We start from the raw sequence: 20,820 nt of genomic DNA, 5'->3' as shown, positions 1-20,820 counted from the left end.
ACATATGAAAATATTCTCAACATCAACAGTGGTGACAAAAATGTAAATTAATGGTCAGTGGTAATTAGATTGGTAAGAATTAAAGGGAGCAATGACATCTAATGCTGATGGGAATGTAGGAAATGGGCACTCTCACGTGCAAATAGCATTTGCTATTCCTTTGAGGAAAATAATTTAGCTTTATCTGTTAAAATTAAAAATACACATACCGTTTGACCAAGCAATTCCACTTCTGGGAATCTATCCTATAGAAGAAAAAAAAAAAAGGACCAGTACGTAAGGACACAGGTACAAAGATGTTTACTACAGCATTGTTTGTTGTGTGGCAGAGGAGGGGGCGGGGGTGTGCCTGGAAATAGCATGAATGCCCCACAATGGGAGCCATAGTTAAATGAAATGTGATCTTATCTATAATATGTAATTATCTCAAAGAACAGGATAAGTTTGTAGGAGCTAATGTGGAGGTCACAAAAGCAAATGGGTAAGGTGAGAAAAGCAAATTGAAGAGCGAGCGCTATAATCCCACCCTCAAAATGGCAGCCAGGGCAGCAAGAGAATGGGGTGTGTGAGCGCACGCGTACGTACGTGGAGGCAGGTGTGGGATACAGGCCAAACTGCCAGCGCCTACCCACGGCTCTAAGTGGGAACAGGGATGAGAAGGGTAAGGGTTATCTACTCTCTCTCCCTGTATTTCTGTGCTGTTTCACTAGTTGCTGGGGGCACCACATTAATCTTTTAATTTTCACAAATATATTCAAGAAACAATTATTAGCTCTCATTAGTGGGAGCAGGGCAGTCTTTCCAGACATTTGTCCTCAGGGAAACGGTAGCAAACAAACAAATATTCCTTTCTCTGCTTATGCCAGTCACCACAGTACTCATGTTTATCTGCTTGCCCAGTAACCATTCCAACTCTCTCCCACGTGCCTATTAGCCATGTGGTTTGGGTGCGCTGGACTCCCAGGGACTCCAACATGGGCTAAGCTGCTTCCGTCGACGAGAAACACAATTTGGAGCCACTTCTACAATTTCAATTTCCTAGTCATCACATCAAAAAAAAAAACAATTTTTTTTTTTTTAAAGAAACACGTGGAGGTATTTTCCATCACATATCTGCATGCTACTCAGTATGTCCCCAAATACTACTGTTTTGACATACACTTAACATACAAATTATTAATCAGCTATTCCACATTCTTCTGTTCTTTATATCTCAATGTAGACTAGCTGTATTTCCAAAGCTCAACAGCCACATGTGGCTAGTACCTACCATTCTGGATAGCATCAGGCCAAGCCTGTTTTACTGTTACCATATTCAAGGGGACACATAATAAAAAATGGCCCACTCAAAGAAAATCGCATAACGGCAAAAGAAGAATAATCTTCTCATGATGAGAATGAGTAAGAAAAAAGTAACCCTGGGATCCCTGGGTGGCTCAGCGGTTTAGCGCCTGCCTTTGGCGCAGGGTGCAATCCTGGAGTCCCGGGATGGAGTCCCACGTTGGGCTCCCGGCATGGAGCCGGCTTCTCCCTCCTCCTGTGTCTCTGCCTCTCTCTCTCTATGTCTCTCATGAATAAATAAATAAATAAATAAATAATAAATAAATAAATAAATAAATCTTTAAAAAAATAAAAAAAGGAAAAAGTAACCCTGAAAACTGCTGGTAACCACGTGTGAGCTATGGAGGAGAGCTGAAGTGGGATGAAGGAGGAACTGGGTCCTTTGTCAACACTGAGCCTTGGATCAACCCCTGCCAGAGGCCTGGACTATTTAGTTATGGGATCTGGTAAAGTTCCTCTATTTTTTCAGCCACTTTGAGTTAGGTTTTCTATGACTTGTAATCAAAGTATCCCAATTGATACCCATTTATGGCCAAGGCCACGTCTAAACAAATAAATTCTTCTTAAACAAATGAAATCAGATGCTCAACATTTCTTCCATTTATTCAGAGTGAAGCCATGCTTTTGTTAGACTAGTTTTATTTGGTGACATTTTTAGACAGCTTCTGGAAATATGCTTGGATTTCCACAGACTAATTCTTGATCATCCTGGGTAACTGTCCATGGTCACTACATGAGAGTAGCTCTCCTCAAGATGATACAGATATGAGCTGCCAGGGAAACCTATTGGTTCTACTTCTCATTCTACCCTCTTCTCTAGTGCTCCCTTCTCTGCTCCCTCTCTAGAGCGGGGTTCCCCAATTTGAGCACTATTGACATTTGAGGAGCTAAGACTTTGTTGTGGGCAGTGTTCCTGAACATGGTAAAATGTTTAGCACCATCCCACTGGATGACAAAAGAAATCACATGCTCCCAGAAGGTGTGACAATCAAAAATGTCACTAGACATTGTTAAATGTCCTCTTGGTGGACAAAATCACCCATGGTTGAGAACCACTGTTCTAGATCAACCACCAGTTCAAATGCACAAGTAACCTTCACTGTTCCGTTAGACTGAGTCATTGCAGAAAACATTAAAGTAGGATGCTAGCCCTCTGTTCCCTGCATCACAAACCTTCTATGAACACATGAGGTTCTAGAATCTCATCTGTTCACATGTCTTCCTTCTCCTCTCCCGACTACCCTGAGCTCTCCATTGCACTCTTCTCTCCAGAAGAAATGTGCCTACTTCCCTCTCACTTCAGCTTGAAATCATTACCTCAGCTGCTTCCAGAACAAACCACCCAACCATTTCCCTTGGGCTTCTCTGAGGGGATTTTTCTGACAAAGTATCTGCCCACTTATGGTCATTCATTTCTCAACTCAGGCTCCCCCAGATGGGCCACCCAGCTCCTCCATCAGCCCATCTGGAGTGGGGGGGGGGGCAACTTCATCCCTGTCTCTCCATGCTATGACAGCTCATGCTTCATCCTCCCTAACCTGTATCTAAGACTAGGATCGCATTGTAACAACCACTGGAAAGCCCTTCACAGCTTCTCAAACTGATCTATGAAGTTAATTCGATTCCAGTAAAAATTTCAACAGGTTTTTATTTTTCTAGAAACTAACAAACGGATTCCAAAATTAAAGAACCTAGAATAGCCAAGACAATTTTGGAAAAAAAAGTCAAGATGGAGAAGAAACACTACCTAATATCTAAATTTATTATAAAGCCACAATAATCAAAATAGTGTGGTATTTATATAAAGTCAAATAGGCCAATGAGACAGAACACAGCCCATAAACAGACACACACAAATAAAGACAAATGATTTTCAACAAAGGTATATAAAAAAAAAAGCAATTAAGCAGAGAAAGGATATTTGTTCAACAAATGGTACCAGAACAATTAGATACCTACATGCAAGAACATGAACTTCAATCCACACTTCACCCATATACAAAATGAACTCAAAATGGATCATAAACTTAATGTAAAATCCAAAACTGTAAACATTCTGGAAAAACAACAGGAGAAAAGCCTTGTGATCTGCATCAGGCAAAGATGGCTAAGCATGTTCTTTGAAGGACAAACTGATAACACAGACTTCATTAAAATTAAAAACAATTTGCTCTGCTATTAATGCTGTAAAACAGACTGAACACACAAGCCATAAGTTGGGAGGAAATTGGTCAATCATATATAGCAGTGTTATCTATAACAGCCAAAAACTATAAGCAACCCAAACACCCATCAACAAATGGATGGATAGTCAAACTATGGCTCATCCAACTGTACCCATTCAACAGGGTACCGCTTAGCAATAAAAAGTAATGAACTACTGACATATGATACAACATAGCTGAATCCCACAATAATTAAGCCGAGTGAAAGAAACCAGGCCAAAAAATAAAGTACAAACCACTTATTTAAAATTTTAGAGAATGCAAACTAATCTTTAGGGATGGAAAATATTAGTAATTGCCTGATTCAACATGTGGCCGTGAAAGGAGTAACAACAGGTCAGTCAGAGGAAACTTCTGGGCGAGATCGCTGTCTCATTCCCTTGATGTGGGTGGTACACATACATATGACAAAGCTTCTAAAACTGTGTACTTTAAGTGTAGTTTATCCTATGCCAATTGTTCTTCCATAAAGCTGGGGGTTTTTTTTCTCCCCTTTTAACGTGATGGTCGTGGGGGCACTGTTAGCTGTTGGGGAAAACATTAAAAGCTAGACCATGTAGGGTTATACTGCTCTTGGCACAGCTGAAACTGGTTCATGCTACACAGAATTTCATGAGAAGCAGCTTTTTTTTGGACTGTTTTATGCACTTGTTTCATACTGTTTTAAATTCTGTGGTGGAGTAATACAAATAAAAATCACAATTCCTGGGTACTTAACATAATTCAGCCTAAGTGATGTTAAATAGAGGACTACATAAAGGTGTGTGCTGGACAGAGAGAGATTTGATAGAGCCTCAGGAAGTAGTAATTGTTACTACCTTTACTGTAATTCCCCTTAACTATCTCCCCCAGACAACCACCCCCGTGAGTGTTCCACCTGTGGTTTCAAAGATAAGTCTGACCAACATCTTTCAGAAAAAAAAGAAAAAGAAAAAAAAGGAGAATAAAGCTAAGTGGCCTGAATTCTCAAAGATGATAATTAAGTAACAAGCTTTAACCAGGTGTTTGATGACAGCGTTTTCCCCTGTAATTCTATCAGAATCAACTGCATTTACATACAAATTGATAATACCTTGGAATCCCACCTTAAAAAAAAAAAAAAAGCCACCGTTGTTCCCCTAAAACATGTGAAGCCCATGCACTGATCTATTAATTTCTTTTCGGCATATGATGTCAGGTGCATTTTAAAAATATACTTCATTGCTTCCAAGTGCTTCTTTAATCCACAAGGACTGGGCTTAGCATTTCAACTAATTTATCCTAGACATAAAAAACCTTCTGCTTATTCTCCCAGATAATTGATTCTTGATTTGTTAAGATACTAAACACTACGCTTTATACCCTGAAATGCAAAACCCCTGGTGAACTCACTCATGTGCCCCATGCAGAGCAAATACCATTTAGTGCTTCAGCAGAGAGGCCAAGGGGAACACCCTCTTGCTTTGTCCTGCTGCCAGCACAGAGGGACGGTCCCCACTGTCCCAGCATTAAACATTATCATTTGTTACACAGCAGCTACAGGGGGACGTCATATGGTGCCAACGTCTCCAAGCAAACACCCTCTTCAATTTTTGGAAAATATAAATAAACCCGAGAGATAAGCTCTGCCTCAAAGTTGATCTAAGGAAAAGCAAAGATGACCACCAACAATAGCATTAAAAGATGGTACTGGAAAAATCAGGGTTTTCATAAAAGTTGGGCACCGAGTGCTAAGGTCCTTCCGATGTTAATTCCATTGATCTGGATGACACAATAAAAGTTAGAAATCACTTTTTCTATGCACAAAACATATGCCAAACTAATCCTTTCTAAAAGAAGAAGAACACTTTCACATAAACATTTACACAGTCTGCAAATAATTCTTGAAGGATTTTTATAGTTCTAGAATAAAGGCACTTGAAAATCTTTCCCTCATCATATGCATATTTGACTTTATTAGGATTACAATATTCATTTCTTTAAAAATAAAAATTCATCCTTTTTTGCTAAGTCTAATTGACATCACCTATTCATATATGAAAATAAAATTAATAGAACATACTTAGTGAAACTCTGCCCCCTCATTACAGAACTATATGCACAGGATTTCCTTATGGTGCCACGCAAAAATTACCTGGGTGGCGGACGAGGTGAAGCAGAGCCCAGGAGATCATGGGAAGAAATGTGTACAGTTGCTGGCATGTTCTATGGTCATATCTTATGTTCCAAAATCTGGGTATGGAGAAGCCCTCAAACTCACCCAAGGAAAGGGGGGACCTTATATACAACACGTTAGGAGTCAATGCATGTGTATTCAGATGAAAGAAACCACCCACCAGGATTCTCAGAGGGTGAGACCCCTAGTGCAGCAAAACAAATATTTTATCCCCAGCTGTTTAGGTTGGGCAGTCAGCTGCCACAAAGAGTAAAAGGGCAGGGAGGTGAATTCTCAGGAGTCAGAACAGCTGAGGCAATAGCAAAGATTCTAGGGAGAAACACCAAGACACATGTGCAATCTTCCAGCTACCACCCACCCTCCAAGGTTCCCTTCAGAGGGCCTGACTCACTACCACACCACAGGGTACAGAGGACAACACAGAACTCGGCCACTTTGCTCCCGTCTCACTGGATAATGGACACACCAGTTACTGCAGCGGGGAGTCCCCCCACCACACCAGTGTGGCCATCCGTAGGCTCTTTATCAGTCTGAGTAAATTCAGACCAAATTTGGGGTACCTCATGGCAGGTACCTCATGGCAGTTCTGGAGTGTACTCCAAGGTCTTCCCTTTGGTTGCAGTTTTAAGTGTCAATACCCAAGAAGAGTGGGGCTAAGCTTTCTAAAATGTTCAAAGAGGCCAGGATAAGCACAGTGAAGTCAAGCACGCTGGCGTCTACCGTTTATTTGATCCACACTGTGGCCGTCGATGCTAAAATTCATGCCTTTCAGAACCAATCACAGCCACATCCTTGCTGATTACGTCTTTCCAACTCGAGTACACTCTTAAAAAGGAAAGGTTGCTTTCCAACCCCTGGTGGGCAGGAGCCCTAAAAGCTGGGCACAGTTCACAGTGACTCAGAACTATCCTGAACACAAGCAAATCTCAAATCCTTTGTGTTGTTAGTGCTACACTTCTCAAATAGAGGTATGTTCCAACACATTTCTCTTCTGGTTTCTCCCAGGTATGAAATTCTAACTAAAATTTTACTTATGGACATAAGTACTATCCCACTTCATTTCCCCCAACACCTGTCTATCCCAAAACACAATTTCAAGAAGTGACCTGTACACTCTGCTGAGAAAATGGATGGGCAGGTCCAAAGTGATAGATTATTCTAGAAGAGGGGCCGCTGAGCCCCCAACATTCCCTCACAGCCTAATGACACGTAGCCAGAACACATGTGGGGTCTGTCCCTACAGCATGCCTAGAAACCCTATTACCAGGCTTGGCCATCATAGGATACAAGGGAAAAGATCTTCCAAGGACGTGGGGACACATGCCCTCTTTAAAACCTCACCATTGACAAAAGCAGGGGGGTGGGGTGAACCCAGCTCTTCAGAAAACGCTCTTCAACACATCTGGCTTTAAAGAAATTTTCTCAGCCTACTTTGCAAGTATTTGGTCCAACTTTATAGAACAAAACTAAGAGATGGGAGAGGGGGTGGTAGAGAGAGGGCTTAACTCCTGACGCTTACGCAGTACTTAGAGTAGGCCAGGTATGTAATAAACGCTTCACAAATATGACCTGACTTCATTCTCAAGACACTCCCCATTTTACAAACAAGGAAACAAAGACGAGCAGAGGCCCACTAACTTTGTGAAGGTGGTAGCTCTGGTTAAATGGCAAAGACAGGATTGAAACCCCAGCAGCGGGGCTCCTCAGTCCACACTCTGAAAGGTCTATTGACTAACAGACCCGAAAAGGTGGCTTTTAGTGAGAAAGCACAGGCAACCGTCAAGCAGCCTCGGCGGGGGTGGGGGTGGGGGTGTCACCCTATAGAAGCCTCCCTGAAAAACTCCCCAAATTCCTGTTAGATTTGGTTTTGATAAGTCATCCTAGTAAATCTGAAGTGGAGAACTGCCCCCTCGGGCTTTAGGGGCATCCAGAAACCCACTCTGCCACCATACACACCCTGAAGCTCTAACAACACTTCTCAAACTTAGGGTGCCATTGCAGGTTCACCTTGAGATCTGACTGAAGGTCCACCAGCCTCCACGCCAACACCCCCGCCCCTACCCACACAGATTCTAATCTGCGCTCCCAAGTATGTTTGGAAATGTGGATGCATTTTGATAAACTTCCCGAGGGGACCTGACTCTCCTTGCTTTGGAGCAAAATTAAGGTCTTCCTACAATTTTCAAAGGTAAGAAGATCAGTCCTACACTGCTTCTATCTGGCAGGTGTCCTCCCTACCCAGTTCACAGGAGCTGAGGGCAGGCGTGATAAGGGGCGCTGCAAATACATGCCAAATACCAAACTGGCTCGTCGATGAATATATAAATGCGATTGACATTCTTTCACGGGCTGAAATCCTCTCTTTACTCTCAGGATGCATTACACCATTCTCTTTTGATATAAACATGCCACTTTAAATGCTAATTCAGATGCAACACTCAATTTTTAGTTCGTTTTGTTTCTGGGTTTCTAACATTCAAAATGACACCGGACTTCCATTTGGCTTTGACAAGAGATATTTTGAATTCCGGCTTCCATCACTCTCTGGGTGTGGGAGGGGAGAAAGTACTAAAAAGGCAACTAAATTTATTTTAAAACTCATCCAAATACATGCGTGGTTTACATGGCCTTTGTTTTGCTTGAATTAAGCCCTTCCCTCTGTTTCAGGAACTGCTGCCTTCACCTTGCTGAAAAACTCACAAATCAAATTCAACTTGGTTGTAAAATGAAGGTGAGTCCCTCTCCTTGCAGGCTAGACTGAAACTGCTCATTTTACTCAAACTACTTCTCTCAACAGTTCATCGAGGCTGTATGTGCTGGCTGCAATACATCCAGTGGGAATAGAAGTCTTCTTTTTTTTTTTTTTAAAAAAAAACAGACATTTCTATATATATGCCGATTACATCAACCTAAGCCTAGTCAATCCCACAGAAGGCCACTTGAGAAATTCCAACCTAAGTCAGTACCTCCAGTTCAATATAGCTACAGTGAGACAAGCCATCATCCACAGCCAGCAGGCCCAGCTCCCTCCAGAAGTTTCCAACAACCATCAGGATCCTCTGTTTCTGCAGCCCTGACCGTCCCCTGACAACAGGGCCCTCCCTCCTGCCGCTTGCTCATCACGCATCCCTTTCCTGCCCCCGCCCAACAGAGACAAAATTAGAAAGAAGCAAAGTCAGTCTGCCTCCCATTCATAATTTATTCACTTACACGTGGGGCGAGAGAGCTCTTGACAGCTGCCGCCCTCTCTGGGAGCCCCACGTCCCAGGAGTCCAGCAGACGCATTCCAGGGATGAGCCGTCGGCGGCTGTGTTAAACGCAGCGCGGTGACACGCTGCCCAAAGCTGTGCACACGCAGGTCAGTGGGAGGCTGGAGAGAAAACAGCTCTGAGGTCCAGCTGAATGCATTTGAAGCCTGGCACGGTGGCACATATACGTAAGAGGCCCGTCTTCTTTGTGGACAGGGAGGTGGGCCTCCTGGCCGACCGGGAGCGGCTGTCCACCAACAGACACCTATCTACGTGGGCCATGCCCACCCTGCCAGCCCCCAGCCACCTCTGGAACCCAGAGATGATGAACGGGAAGTGTGACTGGGAAGGGAACAAAACTGGAAACTAGAACCGCTGCTACATCAGGAAGTTAAAATAAGCCGAGACTCCTGGGTGTCTTTTAGGGATTTCAGTACTCCCACCAATGGCTGGGCACACAGGAGCACACTTTTGCAGGACCTGTGTGCACACCAGGAGCTGCTGCTGCTGCTTGGGGTTTCAGCTGCCGGATGTGCCTTTAAAACGTGGATGGCCAAAGGAGTGGCTAAGTGTCAAGTCACTGTTTCTGCCATAATAAAGTGGTAACTGCATAGGGTTTTAGGAATCCTACGCCAACAGGGCTCCATGAAACAGCACACTCTAGGCTCAGGATTAAAAGACACAGGGCAGCCTGGGTGGCTCAGCGGTTTAGCGCCACCTTCAGCCCAGGGCCTGATCCTGGGGTCCTGGGATCGAGTTCTATGTCGGGCTCCTTGCATGGAGCCTGCTTCTCCCTCTGCCTGTGTCTCTGCCTCTCTCTCTCATTCCCTCTCTCTCTCTCTGTCTCTCATGAATAAATAAATAAAATCTAAAAAAATATATTAAAAAAAAAGACACAGGGGAAAAAAAGTGCTATTTGAGTAGCAAGGAGAATTTCCTTGCTAAGAATAGATAGTGCAGTTTCCTCCTCTGCATAAAGAAATCTGAAAGACAACTAAAAAATACTGGAGGAGAAGAGGGAACTGGCCCCAGCCAATTTCCAGCACCTCTCCCCAGGGAATTCTATGAAAAAAAAAGACACCCTCTCTGTCCCAGAGAAATGTTTATTTGGACAATTAACAAAACACAAGGGGGTCTTTTTAAGAATAAAGCATAGCTGCCAGGGACACCTTGGTTTTGCTTCCAACCATATATTAGCTCACATCTTGCGTTTTTACCCTTTTATCACTTTCCCCGTCTGAAAACAAACACCTCCCAGAGAGTTTTTCCACTTGGGGAAATGGCATTTCAGGACCCAAGATCTAACTCTGGGTAAAGACTAGATACGGGTCCCTCACTCAGCACTATTAACACTTACATAAGTATGGACACTTTAGACTCACTGCTATTAGGAAAATAACAGTAACATCAGGAGAGCCTATGTATTCCACCCTGAATTTTTTTTTTTTTTAATCCACCCTGAATTTAAACCAAGAACGACCTGGCATGAGTCAGCCAGCCCCAGAATCACTGTTAGTCCTCAACACACGGTGATGGGAACGCAGAGCAAAAGCAAGACAGCTCACCCTGCTGGGCGGCTCACAGGCTGGCTGGGGGAGACAGACGTGTGGATCATCTACCAACACCCACACTCTGCGTGTTACTGTACTGTACCCTGTGGGGTAGACAAAGACTAGTCAGTCACTTCTCTTAAAAGGCTGACAATTCAAGACAACAAATCTAGTTCTGCAGCTAAACGTCATAATGTCCCATTATAGATATCATCTCATGTGCCCCCTCGCCTCCACGAGTATCAAAATTTATTATGATGCTCCAGCATCAACTAGCAGGTCCCCGACGCAGGAGATACTCCAACTGCTGTAAAACCGTACTCATTTGAGCCAATCGGCATCAAGTCACCAAAAAACTGAAACAAACGAGTAAAACAGAAATCAATACAGGCTTGGTTATATCCTTTCACTCAAAACAGATAAATTTATATTAGAATTTTTTCTTCAAATTATTTTTAAATCTCCATATCTGGATAAAACAGTTCAGAATCTCACCTTCATATAATTACTGAGTATTTTAATATTTTTTTAATTTTTTATTTATTTATGATAGTCAGAGAGAGAGAGAGAGAGAGAGAGAGAGAGAGGCAGAGACACAGGCAGAGGGAGAAGCAGGCTCCATGCACCGGGAGCCCGACATGGGATTCAATCCCGGGTCTCCAGGATCGCGCCCTGGGCCAAAGGCAGGTGCCAAACCGCTGCACCACCCAGGGATCCCTTACTGAGTATTTTAAATAAAAGTTTGAGATTATCAAAATGTAGAGGGTATACATCCATGTACCCACCACATTAATCATATACATGAAACCCCTCTTTGTACAGTCCTCTCAAATCCCATTTCTTTCATCCCCTCCACTGATAAGCTTTACTGTAAATTTGTTGCCTATGCATGTTTTTATATTTTTCCTACATGTGTTTGTATTCACCACCAACAAAATGTCTTGTTTTGTATATTTTAAAATTTTATCATGTAAACGCTTTCTTCTACACGCAATTGGCTTTTAGCTTTTGTTCTCCATTATTTTTTCAAGAATTATATGTGTTGATACATATGCTGCGATGCATTCATTCTATCTGCTGTATAGTATTTTGTTGTATGATTATATCACGATTTATTCGGAAGATATGTAGTTTTTGACAGGTAGCTGCGAGGAGAAAGAACAGAGAATACCACAACTTTAGTTCCAAGAAGAAAGGAGATGGAAAGTACTGGAGGAATCTAGGAACAAGCCTTGGCATGTGGCTACTCTTGAAAGAAGACGACTAGCTGAAGGCCAGCTATTCAATGAGTCAGAGTGGAGATGACATCTGGGACTCTTCAGCTGATAAAGGGCTAGAAAAGCCTCTGGAAAACTGATCCGAACGTAGTCACTTGGTTATTTAGTAACATCTTGCCTGGAAAGCAGTCCCTTGGCCTTCTCCACTGTTGCCCTAAGGTCATAGTCACTGCCTTTGCAACCTTGTAGAACATTCATGAAACAACACAGATTTCAAGTGATTTCTTGAGAAAATGATCATAAATGACAAACTATTGGGGAATTGAATGATTTTCTGGACAGAAGATAGTTTGCTTTTTTACACTTTAAGTTAGTAATAAAAAGAAAAATCTATTCTCTGTGTTTTTTGGTGAAAGCTTTAACTTTTACAGATATGAAACCTATGCTATCATGATTCCAGGCATAAAAATTATCAGTAAGACAATACTAAATTTTTAAAGAAAATCTGATAAATCCCTATGCGCTGGAATGAGGACAATGCATCTTAAAAATATCCACCGTCAAGACATACGAAGTAGAAGCAGCAGATGTAACAAAATCAGGCACTGCCTTCCAGGAGCTCAGCCTTTCTGAAGGCCTACACCCCCTGATACATTCAATCACATCACTTTGTAACTACACACAATGAGGAATACATCACCCTGTGTAGATTCTGCTCACTGTTAACATGGAAAAAAAGATTCAACAAAACAGTGGGATTAAATCTGCAATCTTTCTGGGAGAAGATACTAAAAGATTGGAAAACACTTATGCCGGAGGCATTTAACCAGTAAATACACAGGCGAAGTGTTAATAGGCTTAATAATCAGGTCCGGTTATGTTGGCTAGCACCACTCATGCCTTTCCTCATGTGATCTGTTAAAATCACTCTTGCAGTTATTTTTAAAAGTATTTTCTTTTTCTCCAAGTCATAAAACAACCCTGCAAGAGGAAAGTAATTCTGTATGGCGGGGGGGGGGGGGGGGGGGGGGGGGGGTGGTCACTGAAAATGCTGAGTGGTGTTAAGTCTCAGGACATGTCTATTATACACCATTAATTCTTTTGGGAATATTTGTGTTTAATAAAAAATACAAAGGAGAATCTTGATTTTTTTTTCCTTTACTCGAAAGTATTAATTAACCAAGAATTCACTGAAAAAGGAAAAGGCAGATTTATGTTGACATACATGCTGTTTTACTCCTATCATCTGATTGATAGATAACTAATTTTTATTACAGAAGAGATTTTAAAATGGCTTAAATGTAATTCTATGTTTCTCTTAGTAAGTTTTCAAAGCACGGATGCCAAAGAAACTTATGTCATCATCCTTTTATAAATACACACAATGAGGAATACATCCTTTATTCATTCATAGCATCCATCATCCTTTTTATTCATGAAAGATGCCATGCTCCCAAGTCAAGAAATTTAAATATTATCTTCTATTTCCCCCACTAACTTACAGCTATCAGCTAATATTAACAGGCTTATACAAGGAGATATGAGATAAGGAGAAACTAGAAAAGAAGATATGGCCCTTAAATAGAAATGGGAAATCTAATTTGTAATTAACATTATCTTAATAAAAATTTACAGGAAACCTAACTCAGAAACTGCCAAAAAAAAAAAAAATGCAGTCTATTATAAAAGGCTCAAAGGAAGATCTGACTGAAATTCTGAAGTTTTCAAATCAAGTATTAAAGACAAATGTAAGTTACCTTAAGCATCAAATAAAGGTACAAGGTAAGATAATTTTTTCTATTAAGATATTTCACGTAGTTTTACTTCAGTTTTTCTTGTTTATTGAAATGAATTAGAAATATCAAAATAAAAAAATATCAAAAATGTTTGGGCTTTTCTGCGTCTAGGTGAGAATTCCAATCATTTGGAAGAAGGCAAAGTTTTGATTCTATGGCCAACTTTTAGGCCATTAACCTCTATCACACAGAGATATAAGCTGGAAACTAGTGACAATCTAGACACGTTCTTCAAGAACAATGATTCTTTATCCCCCAGACAGCCTAAAGCTGTAAAACAGTAAGAACCAAAATGGATAGCATTGAGATGTATTGAGTATAGGAGATGAAGTTTGGTTCTCAGATGCAAAGGCTGACCTTCAAAATTTGGTCAACAAAATGAATGCCATTCTCAAACAGTTATCATTTACGTTTCTAATACTCCACACGTTGAGATCTGCATCAACCTCCCTTAAATACTATACTTATTCTTTAAAAAGGACATTGCCCCATCCACTCAATTCTTCAACGTACATACCAAATCCCAGTATTTCTAGACCAGCCCTTACACAGCGCTAGTGGTAACAAATCTACCCTAAATTTAGTGGAACATTAAAGGCAATTCATTTCATTCTGCAACTTCTTAATGGTAAAAAACTATGACTTGTGTAAATATGTTGTTAGTCCTCAAAACAAAAGGTTGAAACAAAGTATAAGGAAATCAAGTTTCATACATCTGCTATTTTAAAATAAGATCATGGCATGAGTCAATTCAGTAAGATCTAGATCTAACAGAAAGATAAGTTGGCTTATAGTCTTCATCAACACGGTAAAAGTTTATAATTTACTTTGCATAAAATCCATACCATAAAAAACAATCACAGAATTCCAGAACAGATAGAAGAACACTGGTTCCTGACTCAGATCAATTTATACTACTCACAGACCAAATAATGTTTTTGCTTGACTACATAAGAGACTTTTTTTTAAATTAAGATTTTCCCAGGAATAAGTAAGCATTTTGCTGACCATGTCCCTAAGGACAAAATCTGAAACGTTTCTTCAAGTTATCCTGAAATCATTGATATGTGGCATTTATAAATCAATGCAAAGTGTCTGTTTTCTGAATTCAGTTCATTATCATTAATTCTCCACTTGCCACTGAAAACCTAACAAGTCAGGGAATAATCACATTACAAACTGTACGAAATATAATAAGGAAACAAAATCAGGCTACTTACAGACTTCCTCTTCTGGGGAGACTCAGCTCCTTCTGTGAAAGAAAAACAAAACAAAACATATATATGAGACACCACATTAACCTTGGCCTGGTAAGGCACCGAACAGACAGCATAAAATGTACCATCCTTCATTATGCTTGATTTAGCGTTTTCCACAATGAAAAGATCTTGATGTCATGATTTTATGCTGCGTCCCTTCTTACATTGTTCTCTTTATATGCTGTGCTGAGTATAAACACAGTTCATCTCAACTCCCAAAAGGAAAAGACACTAATCCTCTCAAAGCAACAACAGCAAAATACTAAGTTGAGCCACATGGCTTTAAAATTGAGCATAAGGAAGATCAGAGGAACCAAGGGACTTACTTAAAGAGGAAAGAGATAGAAGGAGGAGTGGAGATTTTACAGGATTATAATTAAACGAAAGGTGAAATGAAAAAAAGGCAGTTGAATCAGACTACTTACCCCAAGAGCAATAAAATCACACAAAACCCTGTGCATATCAAAGATATACTTTATTATGATTTTCTTAAAAAAAAAAAAAGCCAAAAGTCTCCTTCTGGTTTTGTTTCTTAACGTAAATGTGATTTATGACTTTGGATATTCAAAAGTAGGTTAATGAATCTCTCAAAAGGTAACTAGACAGCAACAATTAATAGAGCGCTTTAAAGTCTTAAAAGGGGGTACTCTCACACTTATCGCAAATTAAGATCACTATCCGCCTAACTATAGGGGAGGCTGTGAAAACAAACAAACAAAAAAGCCAACCAACCAACCAGACAAAAAGGGATACAGAAATAGCTCCGCTCAAGACTGAAGATTTCAGAAGCCTGGGTACCCAGGGATGCTTACTTGATAACAATAATTAAAGAATAGGAAGCCATGAGTCATCAGGCTATTTAAACTCCAAAGAACACAGTATAAATTTGAAAGACTTGACTAAATTTAGTTTTTCATTCCCATAATTACTTTTTTTTTTTTTTTTTTTTTTTTTTGCCTTCCAGGAGCTTGAGCATTATCTTTTGAAAGGTACTTCCCCCTCAGCTCCACATTCACCTTTCCTGTCCTGTATTTTTACTGGATCCTTAAATGTGTGTCACAGACAGTGGCCGCAGATCTTCTAAACAGTACAGTTTATTCCAGCAGAGCTTACAGAACAGGGCCTTCAAAGTAGCAGACCAAGGGGAGGATGCTGCTTTAACTCTAAGAACATACCTTATTCACCGGCAAATATATTCTGTTGCAGCTCTAATAATCATATCATTGCCTAATTACAGGAAGAAACAATGAACCATCCTAGAAGCAGGAGATCTTCCTCCTCTCAAGGGCTGCAGGATTCAGTGGTGAAATGCTGTATTTTTGTTTTGTTTCATTTTCTTCCCTCTAATCCTTGATTATCTCCAAGAAATTACAGTGTTTAATCAACTTGGATGCCTGATTGTGAAACATAAATACACCTTCATTTACTAAAACCCCTAAGGACAAGAGAAAAGCTGCTGACCAAGACTGTTTGCCTTGGGAACTGAAATGTAAATAGAAAACCAGCGAGTAATTCTCTGTATGTGTATCTTGGGTTATGACAAGAATTGGAGAAATCTGTTTTGGATTTAGGTAAAAAAGAAAAAAAGAAAAAAAGAAGATGATTGGAGGCCTGGGGGGCTTGGTCAGTTAAGCGTCTGCCTTCGGCTCAGGTCCTGATCCAGGGGTCCTGGGATCAAGGGACCCCACTCTATTTCAGGCTCCCTGTTCAGGGGGGAGCCTGCTTCTCCCTCTCCCTCTGCCCCTCCCACTCATGCATGCGCTCTAATAAATATTTAAAATCTTTAAAAAAAGAAAAAAGAAAAGGAATAGAAGAACTCCCTAGAAGTAATCGTTCACCAGACTATGTCTATCAGAAAGGAATCACGGAAGCCCCGCTGCACCGCAGAGGCCTAGAGCGCAGGAAAACACTGAGGTCCTGGAAGTTGATCTGATAGCAGCACAGAAAGAAAAGGAGGCTGGGCTGATGGGTTATCATCAATAACAGAGTAAGTCAGGTATTATTTCAACTTCATATGCAAATAGATCACTCAGAGGATGCAAGAGGCAAGGGCCCAAATGAATGATCCCCAAATAGTCCAATCAATCACATTCCACCAAATGACCCAACTATAAGCTACTGCTCTGCTCCGAGGGGGGGGAAAAAAAACCCAAACCTGCTGAAACAGCAAGATAACGGATAAAAACCAACTCTGTAACTCTGTTTTTAATCAGAGGTCCTTCCAATAGGTCTAGCGTGATGAGTTCCAAACAAGAAGAAAGGTTACGCCGGGTAACCCGGCCCTGCCGCTCCCCGGGACGGCAGCTGAGGCGCCAGGATGAGGGGCAGGGGACATTTAATCGGCCACTGTCAACTGACCTGAAGCTTCCACGCTAACCCAGCTGAAGGAGCTAATCCACCCGACGGTCTGAATGTCAGACTCGGGACTGGAAACTCAATTTGGTAGCAAATTGGAATCAGATGTGATGGTAATAAAGTGAGAGAAATGAATGTGCTGTGGCCAAGACCTAGTGAAGAGCGGCTGCAGATGCCAGGAGGATTCTGCTCCTGCAGAACGAGCAAGGGTGGCTCATGCATGGGGACCACACGCTCATCAATCTGCACCCGCCCTGAAGTAAATGAGCATCATCACGGCGTTTACTGCCGAAGCCCCCGTGGTACACTGTGGATGCGTCTTCATTTCGTTTTCTTAATGTCAGGTTAAGGTCACTAACACATACTTAGATAATTAGACAAGACATGTACTATTGGTCCGAGTCATAAACCAGAGCTTCCGCTTAGTCTTTCTGGAACATGCGCTAATAATTCAGCATCAGGTAAGAATCAGGGGAAGGAAGAAGAGTGGGGCAGAGAGAAAAAAGGACAGGAAGTGTCAACCTGAACTAAACAATAAGGAATCAGTAATCATCACAGGATTAAAGAAACTCCTAAGGATACCTTTAAGAACATTAAGGTTTTTAAAGTGGTTTTCACCAATTCTGATTTCTCAGTGACTTCTAACATTTTGTTAGGATCGCTGTGTAGCATTACTCACTGGACAATAGGATTTCCTCTGCCCCCCTTTCTAATAAGAGTGCTGCTAGCATGAATGTTCACTGAAAACAAGGGTGAAGCAAAGCTAATTTTGTCTGAGAACACTGTCACTTTCTTGTGATTCCTGGGTAAGAGTGTGGACAAACAAGGGTCCCTCAAATCCAGTCAGAGAATTCCCAGAGAATCCAGGAACAAAAGAGCCCTCACAAATGACTCTGCCTCTTTCCCCTGGCCAACCTTGGCCTTGAAGGGAGAAAATAACTTGTCTTATTCATGAAGGCAAGAGAGGAAATCTGCAGTGTTTAATATGGACAAGCAATTTCCACAATGGTAATTTAAAATATATATACTATTTAGTAAGTATTTAATAGTTTTACATCCACAAATAAAACGATATGGCCACATATATTCGGGCAATCTTTGAGCTATTCTTTTTAACTGATGGGTCATTTTGTAATTGGAAAGAGAAAGGAGATTTGAATATGTTACAAATAATATACGTAGGTACCCCCTCTCTAAGAGGTGGAACTTAATTCTCTTCCCCCCTGAGACTGGGCTGGATTTAGTGACTTGCTTCCAAAAATCGAACAGAGAAAGGGAAAAATAACAACTTTCCAGGAGAGAAGCCTGACAGACAAGGTCTTAACCAAGTGATCAAGGTTAAGGCCACCTGATAAGTCTTGTTGCTATCACGTGCCCCTGAAGTGAAGTGATGAGAAGAGGCCTCACCTCTCCGGTTTTCTTTCTAAAAATCCGTAAGTCCAGTCTAATCATGAAAAAACATCACGCAAACCCTTGTTGAGGGTCATTCCAGAGAACTGATCAGTACTCTTTAAAATTGCCAGGAATGTAAAAAACAGGGAACATGTGATAAACCGCCAGAGATTGAAGAAGGGAAAGATGATGACGAAACACAATCAGTGTAGGATCCTGAGGTGGGTTCTGTATCATTAAAAGGCTGTTAATGGAAAACCTGCTGATGTCCAAATAGTCTGAATTCAGTTAATATAAGTACCGATGTTAATTTAATAGTTCTGACAAATAAATTAAGACTATATAAGACATTAACATAGTGGATGGGGCACCTGGGTGGATCAGTTGGTTAAGTATCTGCCTTTAGCTCAGGTTATGATCTCTGGGTGCTGGGATCGAGCCCCGCATCAGGCTCCCTGCTCAATAGAGGGCCTGTTTCTCCCTCTCCCTCCCAAATAAATAAATAAAATTATTATCTCTCTCAAATAAATAAAAATTCTTAAAAAGAAAAGATATTAACATAGTGGGAAAGTATAGAGAAATTCTCTCAAAGGTCTTAAAACTTTTCTGTAAATTTAAAATCATTTCAAAAAATCTAAAAAAGTTCTTTCTCACACAGAAGAGACAGAGGTAGGGAGAAAAGTAAAACTGGGGGAGGATGGAAGGGATGAAGAAACAAATATCTAAATATTCTAAGCTTATTTTAAGGAAACATTTAATCTTAATTTTTAGGAGATTCTATAATCTATGTGAACCTACTTGGGTAGGCCCATCCACGAAGACAGCCAAGTTGAAAAACATTTTTATAGAGCCTATAAAAGAACCAGATGTGGAATAGGAGAGAAATCAAGGAAGGGTCTCAAGTTTTCTCTCTGAGCAAATACAGTTTGAGGGCAGAACAGTTTTGTTTGGACACGTTTCATCCAAGAGGACTCTAAGGATCCCAAACAGAAATTTCCGAATAGGTGGGTGGACTTCTATTAGCCTGGATTCAGGGAAGACATTGGGGCTGAATATATAGACTTTGGAGCTTTATGACCCTTTAAGATGGTAGATAAAGCCATGGGCTGGTTGAGACAGGAAAAGAACAAGAAGAAAAGAAAGAAGTGCACGTTTATGCAAGGTCATGGGCACCACAACATTTAAAATCTGCAGGCGGCGAGAATCTTGCTACTTGTTGTTAAATGGTACATTGCACAATGCAGCCATCGGGGTTCTTGATAATAAAAGAAATTGAGTAAGGCTACAAATAAAAAATGCAAATAAAAACAATAGATTCCATAGACACCAGTTCTCACACAGGTGACAAGATGGAAGCACAGACAAGATCAGAAAATAGGAACCAGGGAAACAAATTTTTTTGCAGATTTTATTTATTTATTCACGAGAGACACAGAGAGAGAGGCAGACACACATGCAGGGGAGCTTGATGCGGAACTCGATCCTGGGATCACGACCTGAGCCAAAGGCAGATGCTCAACCACTAAGTCAGGTGCCCAGGAACCAGGAAATTAAACCCCAGAAAACAGGGACACCCTCAGTTAAGACATCTCCATAACTGAATGCTCAACTCAAGCCCAACCTCCAGGGAGTATATCTTAACTACCTGTGTACCTTTCCCTCATCACTCCTGGCAGGTTCCCATTCCCTCTGAGTATTAGGGTGATCACACCTGGGTCTCTGCCTCAACCAGAAAAGGTATACACAAAATGCTCGCTGGGTTTTCCTATCAATTTTCCTTGATCAAAGCCACATACTCGCTTTCTTTAAGTAACAGAAGAATACGAGATCCCTTCACCAGCACACTGGGAGAACTAGTCATTCATAAGCTCACTAGATCACTGAGCAGTACAAGCACTCTGCACGTACAGACAAACCATTAATTTTAGGGAGAGGGTTCAAAGAACCAAGATGTGGGGCAACGTATCAGGCACTGTTAGGGGCACCTGAGGAGGACACAAGATATGACTGATTTAAAAGCTAGCTGGGGAAATGCCTACGCACACAAGAAAAGGTGCCACCAGCTATGAGATTATGCAGTTTAACTCAAATGTGAAATGCTGACAGTGGAGAGAAAATAAAAGGAGATGCGGTGGTTCTGAACGCAGCCAGGCTACACATTAATATCACCCAGGGAGCTTTTAAAAATATGGATGCCTGAACCCCACCCCTGGAGATCTAGAGGGAGAGTGGTTTGTGTAACTTGTTTAGTGGAGGTTAGTATGCATGTATGTATGTATTTA

General features: G+C 41.1%; 1 protein-coding gene across 1 annotated transcript in view; it reads right to left on the bottom strand.

Annotated features, from left to right (window-relative positions):
- The window catches only part of MAST4 (microtubule associated serine/threonine kinase family member 4), a 538,573-nt gene that overhangs the window by 246,552 nt on the left and 271,201 nt on the right, over positions 1-20,820 (bottom strand). The window contains 2 exon segments of the mRNA XM_038529583.1: positions 210-245; positions 14,753-14,784. Coding sequence (XP_038385511.1) covers positions 210-245; positions 14,753-14,784 — 68 coding nt within the window.

The sequence above is a fragment of the Canis lupus genome, chromosome 2, assembly GCF_011100685.1.
Source record: "Canis lupus familiaris isolate Mischka breed German Shepherd chromosome 2, alternate assembly UU_Cfam_GSD_1.0, whole genome shotgun sequence".
NCBI lineage: Eukaryota > Metazoa > Chordata > Mammalia > Carnivora > Canidae > Canis > Canis lupus.
Note: the sequence above shows the minus strand (reverse complement) of the source record. Positions and strands in the feature narration are given on the sequence as shown.